This window comes from Populus trichocarpa, chromosome 10, assembly GCF_000002775.5.
Source record: "Populus trichocarpa isolate Nisqually-1 chromosome 10, P.trichocarpa_v4.1, whole genome shotgun sequence".
Classification (NCBI taxonomy): domain Eukaryota; kingdom Viridiplantae; phylum Streptophyta; class Magnoliopsida; order Malpighiales; family Salicaceae; genus Populus; species Populus trichocarpa.
Window position 1 is genome coordinate 18,991,080 of NC_037294.2, and position 20,158 is coordinate 19,011,237.

A 20,158-nucleotide genomic window follows, 5' to 3' on the forward strand; every position below is an offset into this window, starting at 1 on the left:
TCAGAGAGATTTCCTGTAGTCATTAATTGGCGCTAGGACTAGGAATGGATCTGCATGCTTCCTTCTTTACTTCGTGTACCTTCGAATGGCCATAGGTCCGCCGTGAACTAAGTTAAAAGGGAACGAACAATCTGGGGATACGGCGCCATCTGGTGTCTTGTCGACCTGAGGATAAGCCTTGTGTTACGCTCGTATTAATTCCAAAAGGATTAGCATGAACCAACTTAAGCCACGCGAGTGACACTCGACGAGATAAAAAAGATGATTTATTAGAAAAGAAGAGTAACAGTCCAGAGCAGATTTCCAAAGGCGTCCTAGATCAGTAATCTCCACCTTGAGCCGGTAGATTTCTAATTTAATGCACACATGTCGAAGAGTGACGAATTATAAGATTGGGGGTCACAAAACGTGGCCAAGAAAGGTGGCATCTGTCAGGCGCCATTTACATAACAGTAAGAACAAGGAAGACTGATTTAAGAAACAGGATTCATGAAGAGAGAGTCCCACACATAGCAACACTACAATCAGCTCTCAAGGCACTTTAGGTATAGATTGTCAGCAAATCACTTAAACTTGAAGGCTATATTATTGTAGTCTTGTAAGCAAATTGGTCTCATCATGAATATAAATGCCTTTATATTTGTAACGTGAAGTACAATCAATTCGTGTTTATGTTTCATTAACAACACTTCTTTTTCGTCATAAATATAATGCCTTTGTTAGTTATTTTAATTTTTCTAAAGTAACTACAGCATAAAAAAACGAAGTTAAATCGCTCTTATTGTATTTTAAAAAACAAAAAAAATCAACGAAAAGTAAAAAAAAATAATGATTGTTAAACCCAAAAAATTAAATTGTGTATAATTCTCGGTAAAACGCCAATCTGTTTTAGTTTTTTTTTTTTTTGTAATGTATTCAAGAAGATTTAATCCCAATTTACTCAAGACCGGCTAGGGATGTTATCTCTTACCAGCAATTACTGGAGAACATAAGTCGCCTTTAATCATATGATAAGGGAGGCAATTTGTACAAACTTTGGTTCAGTCTGGCAAATTAATTGTGCCAACTGGTTTGTGCTAAACTAGCTTAATTAGAGGGGGGGAAAACCCATCCATAAGCTAGATCAAAAGAATTTAATGGGTCAAGTAGCTTGTGCGCTGAATTCAAACGAAGTGATTGTCATAATTTATCAAGACGGAAGAATGATTCTATGCAAGAGTCTCTCATTAGTTTAGAATTTACCTTCTTAATCTCCTCATCTAAACTCTCTTGTAAGAATCAATCCTATTAAATCACCTCGTGTTGGATTCAAACAAAACACACAAGACATCGCCCTATGTTTCGATCTCCAACATATGATAATTTTCAATTGGATAAAAAAACAGCTCCTTTAAACTAATTGCCACGCAAGGCTTCTCAAATTAAGGACCCAGAGACCGCGAGTGACCTAGAAAGAAATGCCTTTGACATAAAATGAGAACAGCTGTTTGTTCTATGCACGAAATTACTATTAAATTTGCTAGTTAAAAGAACAATTTCATATTGTATTAGACCAAACTACTTCCCTAGGTGTGGTATCGGCTTGACCCACATGGGAGAAAAAAAAATAAAGAACAAATACTACAAGGGAAAGTGCATTTTGTTAGCTTCTAAATCCACATGAAAGCAAAGACGGAGACAAATAATGACACAATTACCAGGTATAATAATATATTTCCAAACAAGTTATGGGGTTTGCATAAGGAGAGACATGTCGCCTTGTTCTACGAAAAAAAGTTCAGTATGTCGGGTGCTTTGTTTTGGGAGGAGGTTCGTGGATCTTGTCGTCCACTAGATTCATCTTCGCATCAGCATTTTGACTCGACTCCACCTTCCATGTGTAGGTGTATATATCATCACCACCTCCCTTCTCCACATCACAGCGACAATAATTTCATTTTGCTTGTCTGGTAGTTACTCTTATACGAATTTCATCATTGCGGATTAAGACAGAAGAAGATTATGTGGCTGAACTCATGACCCACAAACTCGACCCCTCGTCAAAAAAATCGACACACCGATCTCCCAAACATGCCATGCTAGTCTATAAAACCACTCATGCTCAACAACCTTATAATTGCTTATTTACAAAAAGTGGGGAAAACCTGGTCATTTTGTTCACCATAACTTAATCCTAATCATGTTAGGTCATACTATTTACTGGATTGACTATGAACTACTTTGGGTTTTCAAGAAAAACTCATGTTCGTTGGCTGCGAGTCGTGCTGAAACTTTAATTGTTAGGTGATATTCGTGGCATTCTATTGCCATGCATGTGCCCTGGCTAGTCTCGTTTGTTCCCTCGTCTTTAAAAACTTCATGGGTTGGGCTCTGTTTTCTTTTATTTCAACTTTTAGTAAGAATTCTGCTGTAAATAACTTTGGAGCAAGAATCGGCGGTTGCGCAATTGGTTTCTATTGTTAATAGATTGAGTTTATTTAGCAAGAAGCATAAGCTTATTTATTCCTAATGATCCATCTGAATTCACCTTCTTTTATGAATACTAGCCAACTAGAAGTCTAACCTTTGGATGGTTCATAACTGCACCGTGCACCAAACTTGCTTGTCGATTTACATGCGCAACCAATGCATTTAAGCCCGTCACGAGCTCTCAAAGATGAGGGTCACAAATATCGCATTTAAGGCCAGCACGCACTTCCTAGCTGAATTCTCCACAATAGTAATTCCCATGCCGAAAATGTATACATTTAATACTTAGCACAGAAATTCATGAACAAGAAGCTGAGTACCGAAGCATAGGGTGGTGCCCATGTGGGAAATACCTGCTCAAGCTGTTTGGGGAACTAGCAAGCAACGTCAAGAAACGAAAAGGGCGAGCCTGCAAGCTACAAAACCCAGTTTCATCCAGTTGGGACATCTTGAATTTTGGAGAATAGTCACGTCCAAACTGTTTTAAACCAATCACAAGTCATAGTAAATAAGTACACGATTAACGAAATAGAAGGGGGGCATCAGGTAGGAATTTTTCTAAATTACAAAATGGAAACACGGGTTAAGATAATGAGAAGCTTCTGGGATTTAATTTATCCAGTCAAGCATACAAGAATAATATCCATGCTCAAAATATAGCTTGAAAAAATATTTATGAACAAATGCAAGAAATCAAGAGCAAACTATTAGTTTCTTTAAGCTCATGTTATACACACGTATAATAATATACATGGAGCTAGCCAATCCGAAGCAAGGAAAATCATCAAATGCAGCTCTTTCGCTCATTGCATTCTCCAGGGAGATCTGAATGGAAAAATCAACAGCAAAAGGTGATAATTAGCAAAGCTGGTGATGAATTTGTTTTTTGGAACAAGAAGTTTGTTTTGTCTGCTTCAGACTCCTTCAACTTCTATGTCTAAAATGGACTCAAGGTTAAATTAGACCCATAACCACAAACAATTACATGCTCCAAAACACTAGTGGATACCACTTTATGCAAAATATATGATAGCAGATTCACTTTTTAGTTTTTAAAATGATACTAGTAGCTAAATTACAATGCTAGTGTTAAAAGAGCAGAGCTATAAAACTTGATGAATTGGATTTCCATGATCTTATCACAGGACAGTAGAAGCAAGGGCTTGCAAGGTTCTAGATTAGAGACTTGAGACTGATCACTTGAAAAGCGAGAATGCTGAAGGGAGTTTCTGAATTTTCTTCAGAGACCCTCTTTGGCTGGGATGATGAATTAACTCTATACCATACAAATCTTGCATCTTCAAATGCATGCACAATACAAGACATTTGATGATGTTTGTTTATCAGAAGAAGATCTCCTTCGGTGCCAAAGGATTCGCGTGCTTCTTCATGGCATTTTGACGATATCCTCTCATATTTCCTGCATTCAAATTTATTGCTCAATCATAAAGTCATTAGGAAGCACACAATTTCAAATTTACAAAAAAGTAAAAGTAAAATTTCAGTAGCTCTATCAGATCATAAATGACCAAGATTATAGCTCTAATTTCATGATCTAGCTGAACGGGGTCAAAACCCAGAGATACCAGGCACTAATTTACAAAATCACGAACGTTGTTGCAACGAATGTCGCATTTTCCCAGTCTTCTAATAGTGCTCCATGGATGGCTCGATGCTGCACAGGGGAGGTATACAAGGTGGTATTTCAGATGGATCGAATCCCGCACAAATTTTAGTAACATGTTAATCTTTTTCTGTGGTATCATTTGTTGATTATCCACAACTAAACTCGTCTAAACAGAACTGGACGTTAGTTAAAATAATATATTATTTCTTTACTAGATTTTACAAAATCAGATGATATATTCTTCCATATGCTAATTTTGGCATCATATTAGGGCCACATCTTTTCCTGGCACATCCATGGCTGACTATGAAGTATTCTTAGGGGCAAGTAATTCCTAACTCGGTGGTTTCTTGTGCTTTCAGCCACCATATTGCAGGTTTGATTCTCGAAGAATCGTGCAGAAATGCAAAAGAGCGGGACCCCACTTAAACTATCTCCGAATTTTCCCACTTAGGACCCCATTTTGGTGGGCCCTGACTAGGCAATGGCCTCTGCAAAATGCGGAAAAGACTATATTTTGCTCATCTAAAAAGATATTTCCTAAATCGGATATGATAATCAGAACAGAAACTAGAATGTATTTTCAAAGTATTTTTATTAAAAATATATTAAAATAATATTTTTTATTTTTTAAAATTTATTTTTCACATCAAAAAATTAAATTACTTTAAATACAAAAAAAAATTAATATGAAACAAATTAGAAATCAAAGGTAAATCATAGAAGTGGCAGGATTCCAAATCTCAAACTCATCTAGGCCAGCTTCATAGCCACATATCACGATGTAATGACCTAATGCATAAATAAATCACAAAAAATCCTCATGATTTGTTTCAATCTGATCACGAGCCATAATCTTTCTAGAACTCAATCATTACTGAGATTCAAATGAAGTAAATAAGCCATCCTATAGCTTACCCTATATCTAAAATGGGTAACTCGAGCATCTTAACATCTGATTGCAAACACACCCTGTCATAAATAATTTTCATCCCCATAAAAATTATATCAACATGCATAAGATCTAACCTGCCGTGCCTATGCCATGAGCTGTGACTATTTTTCACAGGTTTATCCGTTACAAAGAATGACAATGATTTTCTGTTACAAAGTAAAGAGAAAATTAGGAGTCCATTTTTATGCGATCGAATAGAAAGAGAAGATAGAGGGCAAAAGGGATCTCCCTCACCAGCATAGCCTGAGTTGCCACCAGTTAAGCCTGGTAGAATAAGTTGAATAACATCCTCCAACCAACAGTGACTGTGACATGATGTTTTGCCAGAAACAGTTAACATTAAGTTTTTCCGCGTTTTTTCCCCTCTCCTATAGGGTCATCTGTTAGAATATGTTAATTCAAAACCACATGAAGGAGTGAAAAACATACAAGAAACAAGACAGTTAGAAAATGGCCGCATGACAGTTAAAGGAGAAAGTAATTCCAGAAAGAATAATAAGAAATGTGATGTTAAACGAGATCCACACCTCAATTTGTACTGGTTAACCAATGCTATTGAAAAATAATTCCCCGACAATATGAGGAGAAATTTCCTTTTCATTGATTGACCAGCACTGTAGAAAGGAAAAGGTTCGTAAACATTATCGACATGAAAAAAGACATAAAATTTACAAAGGTAGATATAGTGGCGGGTGTATGAATATAAGGCTTTTAAGTGAAATGAAAAATGATTAGATCATCATAATAGTAAGTTTTGAGTTTGCTGTCAGCACAAACTAATCATATTAACTACACAAAACCAGCATGCAAAACGAAGAAAACACTTGATGATAGATGACTATGAATTACATGCTTATAGATGAATGACGTACACCTGTATATTAATGCCTTCTACTCGTGCTTTTTGAAATAACACATCCAGTTGCACTAGATCCGTGGGCAGTTGTTCATTCATGAATTTAAACCAAACCTTATGAGTGTTACAATGACAATCAGACAACACAGGAAACATCATCGGTCAATCAAAATAAACAGAAGCATAATGCAAGAATTCATCAAAATTCCCTATAGCAATGCATATAGATAATTGAAACAAAATCATGTAATATCACCTTGTAAAATGTCTCAACTGAATAGTTTGGATTTGCTCCGGGTGTTACTGTGTAGTGGGAAGAACTAACAGAATACTTCTGCAGTAAATATGCCAGATCTACCGCCTAAATGTTGCAAACAAGATATCAATTCAACAGTAAGATTCATGACAAGATGTTCATATCGATTCATAGAAATACAGAAGTTGTGTGCTCGATTCATTCATTGTCACCAATGTCTTTGTTACAGAAAATGTGTGCTTGATTCATTGTTACCCATATCTATAAGTGCATTTGTAGGCCATGACACGACTTAACCAGTTACATTGAACACAAAACTATCTGTAACTTTAGACTTTTCAAGTGATAGTGATCCACAATTTCTACAATTTGAAATTATTGAAGGGTCATTTTACCTTTGAACATCAAGATATGGAATTGGAGCCACAATTTCCAACTTGGAAAAATGCTGTCCGAAGCAGTCAGCACCTTCACGAGATGATCAAGTAATTTCCTTGTATGGCAGTTAAAGCTATAACATGTTCAGAGGAAGAACAACACCAAATTTCCCAAGAAGCAAGGAAGAGCCTGGCCTACATTCATCAACTGCTTTCCATGAGATTAAAAAAACTATGTTCCAGGTGTTGAAAATATTCTTGCAATCTACTTTAGAAATCCCAAAAGTATAATATTTCCTACGATTACATACAAGAAATGCTAAAACCACGACCTTTTCAATGCTATCTCCAAAAACCTACTTTATCCAGCAATAGTTAGAAAAGAAGTTGAAAGGATCTAGAAAAAGCCAGGCACCAGATTACTTAGTTAATCACCAATTGTTGCTACTCGAAAAGGTAATATCTAAGCCCTTATCAGCTGCATCTTGAAATCATGTCCAGGATTTCCAGTAGCAGAAAACCATGAGCAATCAATCTACGCTATTGAAATTTCATAAAACTGCTGAGAAATAACAGTACATTCAGTTCAGATTTCCAGGAAGAAGAACAAACCTATTAGTGCAGCCTAAGCCTGCCAAGGCCTGAATGCTGCAATTATTGATGCCAGTAGCATTCAATCTCATCAAAACACAAGCCGGCCACAGTCCCAAGAGTGGAGCTGCTTTCTACGCGGCACCAACACAATTAAATCCCATTTAAAGCAAAAAAAAAAAAAAAAAAGCCTAAACAACAATTGATTGGGAGAAAGACTAGGATTTTCTTGCTTCAACAAAATGTGTGCAGGGCAGGGCTGCGTCCTCACATTTCCTACCGCTGCTCGACGAAGAGGGTTGAATCCAACCATCTGATTTTCCTTCTTTCACAACCACTACCACTGCTTCAATTTAACAATCTTGTTGAATAAAAAAAATACAACGGCCACATCAGTAGAAACCAAAATAACAATACAAAAACTCCACGAAACCGATAACACTCAAGCATTCCCCGAATATAAAAAAATAAGCCATGCCTTGCAGTCATGGAAGATTTTTCCATCAAAGGAAAACAATTTCTTCAACCTGGTGTAAAAAATATAAATACAACAGATGAAACTTCCATAAGTTAAAAGAGAGTCAGGTTATGATCCATTTAAAAAATAAAAAATAAAGTCATAAATTGATCATCATGGAGCCCTATCCCTTCATTAAAACAATCATGACCTCGGAAAGTATAAAAATAAAGGACAAGATGATTCAAACAGATTGATTGATATCTGTAGTTATAACTGATTGATCTTGATCCAGATTAAACTATCTAATCAAGTTTTCAGGCAATAAGAAATTATATTATCAGCTAAAATTATTGAGAGAGAGAGAGCGCGCGCGTTAATTATATGTATATATGTAATGTTAGGATGGATAGAGAGGGAAATAAAATATACCTTTGCTGAAAAAAGATGATTATTTCGAGTTAGTTACTTCTGGCAAAGACGGATTCAGCTGATTTGCTTTTCAGTTTTTTTTCCCCCTCTTTTTAAGTTGATGATGGTGTTGAGGGCCTGTTAGATACAGAGTGGACTGGGTTCGTTGTCAATTGTGTGGTTCTGGGTGGTGATTAATTAGGCCTTGGCCCATTCACCTCTTACAACCTAGCTTCCGCGGGTGGTTTCTGGGTTCCTTTTTATTTCCACAAAAAAGAAAAGTAAAAAAACAAATGTTAACGGACATGGGAAATTTTAAGGTGATCAAGTAATAATTATTAGTGATATTTTATTATTTATTTTTTAAAAAAACTATAATATATAAAAAATAATAAAATATCCACATCTAATTTTTTTTTTATTAACGTGGGTGTTCGAGTCAGTTTGCGCGTACCTCGACTAATCCACAGGTCCTGAAGTTAACGACCATGTAAGCCTCCAGTAATCATTTTATTAACAATTAAAACATGAAATTACAGAAAAAATAATCTTTTTAATTTCAAATTCTTACCAAGTAGCATGTGTTTCCATCTAATATTTTTCATAAACCACGATTCAGTTGAGAAATATCAAAAGGCAGGATGTTTATACCAACTTTGTGTTAAAAGATGCTAGGCTGACAATTTGACAAGTAGCCTCGTGGGAAAACTAAAAACAATAATAAAGGACACGTGCCAGTTAAACAATTACAGCAACATTTAAAAGGAAGACGACATCGTACGGCGCTGTAGAATTTACCAATCCTAAAAGATTGAAATGCCAAAGCCATAAAGTTGAATGCTACATTGCTACGGTCTTGTATTCATCGAGCATGAGAAGGGGTTGCAACCAATACAGGCCTGCCCGTTACTTTGATGGATTGGTTACCCTGTGGTCCATGCCTGTGTATGTGCTGTAGAACCCACTGATTACTTTACCATGGAGTGGAGGTCAAGCCCGTGGCCACCTAAATTGGTAGCATCGGCAAAACCACGTATGAACATTATTATAATATTATAATTATAAAAAAACTCTTATAAACACGGGAATGTACTCCTTTTTCTCATGTTAATTCTCTCACAGTTCACCCAGGAGTTTCACGGTGGATTTCTTTGGTCATTCAAGATTTTTTTTCTCCTAAATTAAGCATTTTTGTGGTCAAATTTATAACCATTTGGCTCTGATCTGTTAAATATGAGCGGGACTGAAAAACGAAGGATGAAAGTGAAAAAAGACAAAAAAAAAAAAAAAGTATATGGGAACTTCAAATTTCATGCAAAAAAATCATTTTGATCCTTATGCTTTCCAATTTCTTTTTTCAGTCCCTTTGTTTTTTAAATTTCAATTTCAATCCAAAACTTTGTTTTTATTTTATTTTATCGTTTTTAATTTAAGAAATGAAAGAAAAAATCATTATATTTCAATGGTAAAGAAAAAAAATCTTAATTGATATTAATTCATACCACGTAAATAATTAATGCTTCTGTTAGTGAATTTTATTTGACGAGAAGAGTCTTGTATATATGTTTTTTATATTTTAATTTTTAGTTTATTTTTTTAATTAATCGATGCTATATACAAGTTTATAAAAGTTTGTATTGTGACTTTATAGTTTTTTTAAGTACAAAAAGAGGTTCTTACATCAAGAAGCCTGCTTGTCTTTTTTTTTTCAAAGAATACTAGGGGGGTTCGCCCCTTGAAGAATATATATATATAAAAAAAATCGTTAGCCAAGACATGTGGGTCTGTGTTTTTTAAGCTCGAATGCACTGGAGAATCTAGGCCAAGCTCGTGTGCCGGGGTCTTTCTTTGTGGTTTTTTTTTTTTTTTGTCATTGTTTTTTTTGTCCTTCCATTCCCTTCCTTAGCGTTGGGCTTGTATTGAATTCTTTTTTAATTTTTTTTTCTAAATTTATCATATTCTTGTGATGTATTTAATGTAATATTATCTAATTTTTACTTTGATTTAAATATTTTTTTTATTAGGAGGCATTTTTATGTGCAACCTTACTTATTTTTTAAAAAAAATTATTAAATACAATAAAATTTATTTCTTGTGTTTCAAGATCACATGTTTACATCCATATCTATATTTCAACTTTTCAATTTTATTTTTGGATAAATATTATTTTACTTAGTTTTCACATAAAATAATAATATTTTTTTATATAATTCATGTAACTTTGTATAATATTTTTATTTTATTTTATTTCGTCACTTTCACATTTATATTTATTTTTATTATTATTTAACTAAATAAAAAATTAATTTTATTAAACAGAGGTATTAGATATAATTGGAAATATGGGATTTGTGATAGTGACCATAAACGACTGCATTTTCCTATCCACAAAAGACGGGCTAAAATTCAAATTTAAAAATAGCCTCGCTATTATCTAGGAAGTTTACTTTTAGTAGCTATCATGCCTCAAACTTTGAATTCGAAGCTTGTCAATGCGTACCGGTAAGAGCATCTCCAAGGGAAGATGCTATTTTAAAGAGGTAAATTAATAAAATAGTATTTTAAATAGTATACATATAGCTATTTTTACCATGCATGTTCCAATGGAAAAAAGCCATTTGAAAAGCCAATTCTATTAGAGTGGAATAAATAAGTGTTTTATTTTTTTTAATGATTTTAATGTTATTTTTTTTCCACATGACTAGATTTAATTGGTTTATTTTTTTGTTGGCCCCACTTTGTTAGTTTTGGCTCTTTTGAGAGATATGTAGGAATAGCTTTTGTGGGAAAGAAAAGGCATTTTAGCTTCTTGTTTGGCTTCTCCCTTGGAGTATGAAAAACAAGCAAAGAAAAATTAAAATATTAGTTTTTTATTTTTGGTTATCCATTTAGCTTCTCCATTGGAGATGCTCTAACTGTCGTCTTAAATATTCTTATTGCCAGACAGCTAAGGTGACGTGACGTGGTATCACGGTTCCTATGATCAGATTGCTGATCGAGATGTTTTGAGATCTTAGTCAGCCATCTTAAAAAATAACCCCTTTCAAAAAGAGACTAAAATAACTTCTCATTCTCGTAATAATGATTAATTTCGTTTGTATTATGGTAAAAGTAAAACTTCTTTCCTGCCAGGTTAATTACAAACTGCTGATAGCACTTTTGTTTCTGTATTTTAAAAATAGTCTTGAAGAAATTTAATTTTTAATTTTTAATTTTTATATTGTGTTGATGTTAAAAATAAATTTTAAAATAAAAAAATATTATTTTAATATATTTTTAAATAAAAAATATTTTGAAAAATAACCTTTTATTTAGTTAATTTATTTCCTGTTAATGGTTTTTAGATGAAGACTTTGAATGAAGAAATCGTAGAATATATTTATTGTTGACTGGTTTTTGCGCAAGTTTATGCCATCCTTTTCACTAATGACACCTTTTACTTGGTTAATTTAGATGAAAAGGTTTCGTTCCAAGACATACGAGACTGCCAATTTCACCAATACTAACACAGGAAAACATGAAGGAGAAGAAGCTGAAATATGATTTTTAATTATTTGATAATAAAAATGGGTGTATCAACATTTCATGCTATTGAAGAGACAGAATCACTCGTTGTCAAGGTTGAACTGAGAAGGCGGGACGATAAAATGAAAGAGGATGAACTTTGGATAACTTGCTGCAATTCCTGTATCGAAAGCTTTTTGCCTTTTGCCATCGCGGACTGCCACAAAAGCAAAGCTTTTTTTTTGGGCCTTTGCTTAGCGGGTTTTCAATCTGTTTTTAACTAGCCGTTGGTGGGCCTTGCCCTCAGCTAAGTGGGCGGAGGTCGAAACTCAAAGGAAGTGAGAACCTCAAAAGGAACATGATGAAGCTTTTGAAAAGGAAACACGGGAAAGAGAGGATCGCCGACTCCCAGCATCCCATTGAAATTTGTTGACGTTTCACATGGAATTAATGTTTTGAACTTTTGAACGGACTTAAATAGTTAAAGGCCTCGTGTCTTCTCCCTGTATCCAAGATAAACGAAACATGACATTAATTGATTCTTAATACAATCGATGATTAAGCAAGTGATTATAGCAGCTCTAATCATCCTACTGTAGTTAGATGCAAATTGCAGGGGAGGGACCTGGATAGCAGCAATCACTGGACTACGATAACTACGCTCAAGTCAAGGTCGTAAGATATTTCTCAACGTCGATTAGTTGAAGTGCAGGTGGTGGGAAATGGGTTCTCAGGGCCTCTCTGCTTAATCGAAATGCTTTCCTGCACTGGAAAATAAAAGAGGTCGAGAGGTTAGATGATTGGATAGGTAGATTTTTGTGGTGCCCTGCCCCCTCACAACTCAGTTTCCGTGACATGATCAATGCAGGGGCACGATGTTAGAGACAACGGTCAAACAAAACATCCTGGAATCCTCAACCTTTTTCATAAAAACACAAGTCAGAAGGGTTAACATGTCTACTTTGAAGCAGTGAAAGATAATTGAAGATGGTTAAATATTGCTGTTGGGTTAGGTAAGGTCCTCTGCTGCAATGCATGGAGAACGGTAAAAGCACTCTCTGCTGTTTATCTCTTTCTATATCTCTCTCAAACGGCTATATCACCAAATCTCTATCTACCATCATGACCCTTAACTTCCCACCATGTTATGTAATATTATCATTTGTTAATCACTAGCCAAACTGGCCTGTCCCCACTCCCCACTCCCATCCATGAGACAAAACACAAGTTTACGGCCGGCCGTCCTTTTTAAAAAAAAATATTATTTTATTTTAATTTTTTTATCGTTATCTTGATGTGAAAAATGAATTTTAATCATAACGAATTAACCACCATTAATAAACACGGGCGCATCTGCTTTTTGTATGAGATTGGGTGCTGAAAGTGTGGGTCACAGCCGACGGTAGCAATTAACTGAGTCTGAAATGGCTATTTATCCAATCCGATCCAATAAACACCCTTAAAGAATATAATGTTCAATGAATATTAAATCATGTATATCACTAAGAAACTACATCCATGTAATTAATTTATTTTTTATGTATATATACTTCATTCATGTCCTGCTGACATCCACTAGTTTTTTTAATAAAAAAACCTTGCCTTGCAAAGACTCGGTTGCAAACAAATTTAATACAGGGAGTTGAGTGTTTTTTTCTCTAAAACACACGAGGGCAAAAAACTCCAATACAAGGACTTATTTGTAAAAAAAATAAAGTCGAGGATCAAAATAACTTTCCAAAAATTGTAGGCGTAAAGTGAAAATTAATGAAGATTAAATCTTGGCTAGCGTGGATGGGTATGGCGTGAATATATTCTGGGTATAGATCTGGAAGGTGATTTACTAATTTCCTTACAATACAAGTTGTATATTTTCTAGTGGATAAGATATAAGATTTTGATACAATGGACCGATATCCGCCTGTTGTATTCCTTAGCAGAGGATGGTGCATGTGTGGAATAAAACCAATTCTAGAATCTTTATCCATAGTTTTAAATCTTGAAATTAAACCACATGAATTTTGATTTGTTTTAGTTAAATGAAATAAATAGCTATATATTTATAACTATTTGTGCACTCTCATGGTTATATTTAATACAAAATTAATGATGAGATTTAAAACTAAAATAAAAACATTTTCCTACTATGTTAATTTCGACAACAACAGTGAAACAGTGATTTTTTTTTCTGTAACGTTTTTAGGCTTATTCAAAACTTTGAAACTATCATTACCTGATCGCTACTGTACTGCCTTTTTAACGGCCTGTATTCCCTTAAAAGGTATTTTTACCACTTTATGAACCCGTAGAAATGCCACACGTAGCAATTTCTTTTTATATTTTAAGAAAATACGTTTTCAGTCTACCTAATGAAAGTATCCATCTTCGTGGATGCATCGGAGATTTACGTCAACAAGGAGAGGGTGAAGATTACAACTTGGAGGTTGTCGCTTGTTGGGCCTGATTGGTTTCGATGAATGCTCAAAAGAAAATGAAAAAAAAATAAAATAAAATAAAACCAAACCCTATCCCCACGCATCAATTTACTGCGCTAGAAAGAGCCGATGCAAACTCAAATTTATTTTTCAACGTCAACCTAACCCACCCGTTCTATCAATTTTCTATTTCCTTGCATGAAAGTTACAGGTGAGCATATAAATGCTAAATAACTGCTCAATAATTTCTACTAAATGAATACTTTGAGCAGTGCAACGCTTTAATAAAATAAAAAAACGAAAACAAAACGTGAGTGTATCTATTTATACCTTGTATTTTCTTTCCCTCTATGTAATGCTTGTGTTGTCTCTCTTTTATTTTAGACCATGTTTGTTTACCTGAATTTACTTTTCAGGAAATCACTTTCCAAACTTTCCTGTGTTTGTTTGCAATTAAAAAAGTTGGTCAACGGAAAACACTTTCCAGTCAACAGAAATACTTTCCGGTCAACGAAAAACACTTTTCAGTCAAAGAAAAATTTGGTTTGGTTTCCAGAAAAATATTTTCCCTTTTGGCTGTGTTTGTTTTCCGGAAAGTGGTTTCTGGGAAACCACTTTCCAAACTTTCATGTGTTTGTTTGCCATTAGAAAAGTTGGTCAACGGAAAACACTTTCCAATCAAAGGAAAATTTGGGCGGAAAACACTTTCCGGAAGTTGTGAAAAATTTAGAAATGTCATTATTTGCTGATTATATCAAATTTGATCCTCAAACTTTTGATTGCTATATATAATTTGTTTTGAAAATTTATTTTTCAATTTCATCTCTTAAAATTTAATTTTTATATTAATTTTGGTCCTTTTTTTTATAATTGCTATTTGCTTTTCTCTTATCCTTTTTTTATTGAAATTTTTTATCTATCAAATTTGGTCTTCATTTTTTTATTGTTACTTATTTTATTTGAAATAATTTATGAAATGTTAATTATTATTATTTTAATTTATTCACCTTTCATTTTTTTTTAATTTTTTAGATTTGATCTATATTATTTTGATTATTATTTATTTTATTTGAGATAATTTATGAAATTATATTTTTTTTCAATTTCATTCTCATTCAACTTTTTAATTTGTAAGATTTGTTCCTCATTATTTTAATAAACTTGAGAAAAATAAAATATTAATAAGTTATTTTCCAGCTCATTTTTCCGTGACATAACCAAACACTGGAAAGTGTTTTCTAACTTATTTTCCATTACACTACCAAATATCGGAAAATATTTTCCCGGAATTCACTTTCCAAAAAAAACTACTTTCCAGTAAATAAACGTAGCCTTATTTTTTAAAAGACCTTGGCCAATATCTAATAATATTTAAACTTGAAATTTGAACAAATCTATATTATTTTATGATTAATTTTTATTAATAGATAGTAAAAAAAAATAAAAGTATCATATCAATCCATGCTTGAGAGTGTAGACGTCCACGGCCTTGCATTTATTTATTCGATAGTACTAGAATAGTACTTTTACTCTCAATCTAATCTATCTCTTGATCTCCCCATTGTATGACGAGGTACGTACGAGGAAAGACGGTATAAAAAAATTCAAAAAGTGGACGTGGCCATGGGTAAAACAAACAGGGCAAGAATGTAATTTGAGAGGGCATTGACACATCCGTCCGCTTACAGCCACCTGACCTGACCATATTGTTTTAATATTATTTTGACCGTCCTCTAAGTCTTTGTTTTTTTTTGTTGGTGCTATGTTATTTTTAAATTATATATATTTTTAATATTTATTTTATTTTATTAGGTTGGTATTGAAAATAAAATTTAAAAAATAAAAAAATATTTTAATAAATTTCAAACGAAAAAATATTTTTAAAAAACGGCATAGTAACAGACACTAGGAGAAACAAAGCAAATAAAAAAACAAAGAGAGACGTTAGCTTATGGCATGTGATCCTTTGACAGCAGTTTGCCTTCTGATCTTCAAAAATCAAATTTTGAAGCTAGACAAACAGAATATAAATATAAAGAACAAACCCCCTCAACGAAAAGAAAGAATAATCTGATTGATTCTCTTTCATTTCTTGTAACCACTTGGTTTTATTGCAACCTCAAATCATGAGCCACATCAAAAACCCATGTACTTTGTAGCGGTAACTAGCTAGTGGAATTATGGTTTTGGTGAATCCTGCAAGGAATTGAGCTTTGGGGTTTCGAAAAGTTAAACTCCCCTTTTTTGTTAAGAATGGAAACAATGGCGAAGAAGAGTTGTGGTGGGGGAGGATTTGAGAAGAAGAGGAAAGATGGGTCTGAGTTACTGACCGATTCAAGGGAGAGTAGCAACTCGAGTTCTGGGAGTAGTTCTAGTGAGGTAGCTAAGACAAATAATGGGTGTGCTTCACCATCTCCTCTGGGCTGGCCTATAAAGAAATCTGGAGAGTGCAAGAGCTTGGTCTCTATTGGAAATGGAAGTGAAGAAAAGAAAGCCCATTTGGAGGATTCAAAATTCAGAAAGCTAGGATCAAAGCTTTCAGGTTGGTTTTGGTGCTTTTTTACTTTTTTCAGTTATAGATAGATGCCTCTCATGTTTCAAAAAATTCAAATTTCAAAATTGCCATTTTTTTATTTTTTGATTGAGGTATATGCCCACTTTATGATTATTAAGGAGCTGACTTTATCTCCATTTTTTTTGGGGGTGATTTTGTGTAGAGATTGATATGATGAAGGAGAGGTTTGCAAAATTGTTGCTTGGTGAGGATATGTCAGGGTCTGGAAAAGGGGTTTGCACAGCTTTGGCTATATCAAATGCCATCACCAATTTGTGTGGTATGATCTCTTTCTCTCTCAATCCGTGTTGTGTGTGTGGAGCCTTGGTTCCCAGTTCTGCAGTTTCATTTTAATTTGATCTTGGTTATGCAAACTTGTAGGTCATGTTTTTGGGCAACTGTGGAGACTAGAGCCATTGCCTGCAGAGAAGAAATCAATGTGGAGAAGAGAGATGGAGTTACTTCTTTGTGTTGGAGATCACATTGTGGAATTAATACCCTCCTGGCAGACATTTCCTGATGGTAGTAAGCTTGAGGTAATTCTAATTATGGTCCCAATTTTAGAAATGTACAATGGAAATTTGCTCGCAAGGTCAAGGAAAAGAATAAGAATCTTAGAACAGAGCTTAATTAAGCAATTTGGCTGTTGGATTTTAGTTTCTCGACTGTTCTGATGATAAACCAACATAACATGACTGTAATATATGCTTCCCCTCCCCAATCCGTGTATTTATTTTCAACAATCTGATAACTGATTCTTGAACTGTGTACTGTTTATAGCCTAAAATTTATTCTAGGATGTATTCAAGTTGTCGTTTCCGTACCCTTGTGTGAAGAAAGCTTGTGCTAGTTGAGATTTTTAGGATAGAGTCCCCGAGAAAAAGAAGATCCAATTAATTCATTTGAAATCAACTCAATTTTTCCTTTTCTTTTGTTTGGTTTTCGATGTAATTAGTTTCTGCACTTTGCAGGTCATGACTTGCAGGCTTAGGTCCGATCTTTTTATAAATCTACCAGCTCTGAGTAAACTAGACAATATGCTTCTTGTAAGATTTAGCCCTACTTGTTACTTTAATCTCTCTCCCTCTCTCTTCATATCTGATCATTTTGGAAGTCATTAGTCTGTTCCCTTCAATGACAGGAAGTTTTAGATAGTTTCACGGACACAGAGTTTTGGTATGTTGATCAAGGGATTGCAGCCCCAGATGCAGATGGGTCAGCCTCTTTCCGTAAAACAATACAGAGGCAAGAAGAAAAATGGTGGCTACCCGTACCCCGTGTCCCAGCTGGTGGTCTCAGTAATGATACAAGAAAGCAGTTGAACCACACACGTGAATGCACCAATCAAATACTGAAAGCTGCAATGGCAATCAACAGTGTTGCTTTAGCTGAAATGGATATTCCTGACTCGTACTTGGAAGCTCTTCCAAAGGTTAAATCTGGCATTGCACCAGATTTTTTTGTTCTGTTCCTGTGTCAAACTTTGCTTGATTTTTTTGTTATGTTATGGAATCAACACTGCATTCACAATTTTCTCAATATTTCCTAATTATATGCTCAACTTTTTTGTATTGACTTGATTCCATTGATCCAAATCTTTATGTTTCTTTCTAATATTGTAGGCAGTTTCTGGTTTATCATATGTGTTTAAATGTAAAGTAGACGCATTTCATGAATCTTCTGATGAGGCACAATAACTTTCAATGATTTGCATAGATTTTTCTGTGTTAAGGGTATGTGACAGTCGGTTGTTAATTTATTTTCAGAATGGGAGAGCTTGTCTAGGGGACCTTGTGTACCGATATATTACTTCAGACCAGTTCTCTGCAGAGTGCCTGCTTGATTGCCTTGATCTGTCATCTGAACATGTTGCTCTAGATATTGCAAATCGTGTGGAATCAGCAATTTATGTATGGCGTCGGAGAGCTCATTCAAGACCCCCACCTAATCCAAACCGCTCCACTACAAAGTCATCATGGGAGATGGTCAAGGACTTAATAGTTGATGGAGATAAGAGGGAATTGCTTGCAGAAAGAGCTGAAAGTCTCCTGCTTTCCTTGAAGCAGTGGTTCCCTAATCTAACCCAGACCACCTTGGACACCAGCAAAATCCAATTCAACAAGGTTAGCTCTCTCTCACTAGCTCCATTATTACTTCAACCCCACCATCCCCACCTCTTCTGTTTCCTAAATTCTTCGTATCAACTTGACTTGTTTTTCAACTTTTAGGATGTTGGGAAATCAATTATCGAGAGCTATTCAAGAGTTCTGGAGAGCTTGGCGTTTAATATTGTGGCCCGTATTGATGACTTGTTATACGTGGATGACTTGACTAAACATTCGGACAAATTGTCTTCGGTTCCAACAGTCAGTGTGATTTCTCACAAGAAGGTTTCAATTCCCTACTCTGTGCCTGTCTCAGGCACTTCATACAAAACAACATTTAGTACACCGAGCTTTTCACCTATGCCGCTTATTAGTCCTGTACGGGGAGAGAGAACTCCATTCCTCCACAATATCACCACTTCCAACAACGATAACAACAAGCCTCACCGTCGTGGTTTTGGTGTGAAGAGAGTTCTGACGAACTATCTTGGTGTTGATTCAAGACCAAAGATATGTGGTAATACAAACGAAGGATCATGTCCAAATCCAAAGACAAATCTAAGAGAGGATTTCGGGCCGGAAAGGGACTCACCGACCCAAAAAAACGTGACTAAATTGCCTCAAAGTGCTCCCAAATATATTGTAACCTGACAAGGAAAATTGAAATATAGCTTGAGAATTAGGATTGTTCATGCTGGAGAACCTTCTGATATTTATTGTTGTTTACGATTTTAATTTCTTCCTTGAGTTCTTGATTGTTACTGTCAATAGCTTTATATTCAAACCAAAAAAAGTTTTATTTTCTTTGAGTTATTGGTTGTTATTGTCAGTAGCTTTTTCCCATTTCATTTTGGGACACGGAGTAAAAAGTTCTTCGACGATGGGGGCATTCCGAGAATTGAACTCGGGACCTCTCGCACCCTAAGCGAGAATCATACCACTAGACCAAATGCCCATTTTGATAAAAGTGTGTCAAATTATGTAAATAAACATAAAAAATATGCTATAACATAGAAATTAATAGTTATGATTTTCTTATGCCATGCCATGTTCAGTCTTAAAAATAATTTATTTCGAAGAAATTCATACGAGAATAGTAATTTATGTAAGAAGGTTGATTAACCATGCTTGAAAAAAAAAGGGAAAATTAAAATTAATATTCCATAAGTTTTAACCTAGTTAATAACTATGTAAGCCTCTGGTAGTTTTAAAAGGACTTAAACTCGTAATCGTTAGGAAACAAATTCAAGGCTTGATCAATTAAATTACTCTCAAAATTATTTTATCTTTTTTTTTATATATAAGTTTTTGATCATTTTATTTTGTACAATGAAATGTTTAAGTTGATATAGATTAGTTAAATACTGGTACGATTAAGTGATGAACACTAATACTAAAAATAATATTTAAATTAATGTAAATTGTTACGTTAGCAAATGAATAAAAAATAAATATGAAACATTTGATTGCAATGAATAAAATATTGAGATGGTAAAATATTAGATAATATTGTTTTTTAAAAAAATATTAAAACACTAGCACATTAGATCGACCAGGACTA

General features: G+C 34.3%; 1 protein-coding gene, 1 long non-coding RNA gene and 1 other non-coding gene across 19 annotated transcripts; 1 reads left to right on the forward strand and 2 right to left on the reverse strand.

The window, feature by feature from the left end:
• Positions 1–2,438: 2,438 nt before the first annotated feature.
• LOC7458104 (uncharacterized) lies at positions 2,439–8,104 on the reverse strand. Of its 17 annotated transcripts, none has more exons than XR_008060251.1 (6): positions 7,403–7,958; positions 7,153–7,265; positions 6,559–6,735; positions 5,286–6,268; positions 2,823–5,197; positions 2,439–2,702 (listed from the first exon to the last, which is right to left on the reverse strand). It is a non-coding gene; the product is annotated as an uncharacterized LOC7458104 (long non-coding RNA). The 17 variants fall into 17 exon arrangements; XR_008060241.1 differs by lacking the exon at positions 6,559–6,735 and having other exon boundaries at positions 5,286–5,665; positions 5,926–6,021; positions 6,164–6,268; positions 7,153–7,958; XR_008060250.1 differs by lacking the exon at positions 6,559–6,735 and having other exon boundaries at positions 5,286–5,431; positions 5,579–5,665; positions 5,926–6,268; positions 7,153–7,958.
• Positions 8,105–15,870: 7,766 nt separating this feature from the next.
• Positions 15,871–19,406, forward strand: LOC7490358 (rop guanine nucleotide exchange factor 5). The gene is made up of 7 exons (XM_002315153.4): positions 15,871–16,480; positions 16,656–16,772; positions 16,874–17,028; positions 17,464–17,538; positions 17,634–17,924; positions 18,259–18,615; positions 18,721–19,406. Exons 1-7 carry the CDS (start codon positions 16,192–16,194, stop codon positions 19,246–19,248), a joined length of 1,812 nt encoding a protein of 603 aa, XP_002315189.4. The 5' UTR covers positions 15,871–16,191; the 3' UTR covers positions 19,249–19,406.
• Positions 19,407–19,480: 74 nt separating this feature from the next.
• On the reverse strand, positions 19,481–19,552 carry TRNAP-AGG (transfer RNA proline (anticodon AGG)). The gene has a single exon. It is a non-coding gene; the product is annotated as a tRNA-Pro (tRNA).
• Positions 19,553–20,158: the final 606 nt, after the last annotated feature.

Bases quoted from the DNA above. Each gene is read 5' to 3' on its own strand.
- LOC7490358 (XM_002315153.4), top strand. From the start codon at position 16,192: ATGGAAACAATGGCGAAGAAGAGTTGTGGTGGGGGAGGATTTGAGAAG. The intron at 16,481-16,655 runs GTTGGTTTTGGT...GATTTTGTGTAG, and splicing joins GCTAGGATCAAAGCTTTCAG to AGATTGATATGATGAAGGAG. The intron at 17,539-17,633 runs GTAAGATTTAGC...CTTCAATGACAG, and splicing joins AACTAGACAATATGCTTCTT to GAAGTTTTAGATAGTTTCAC.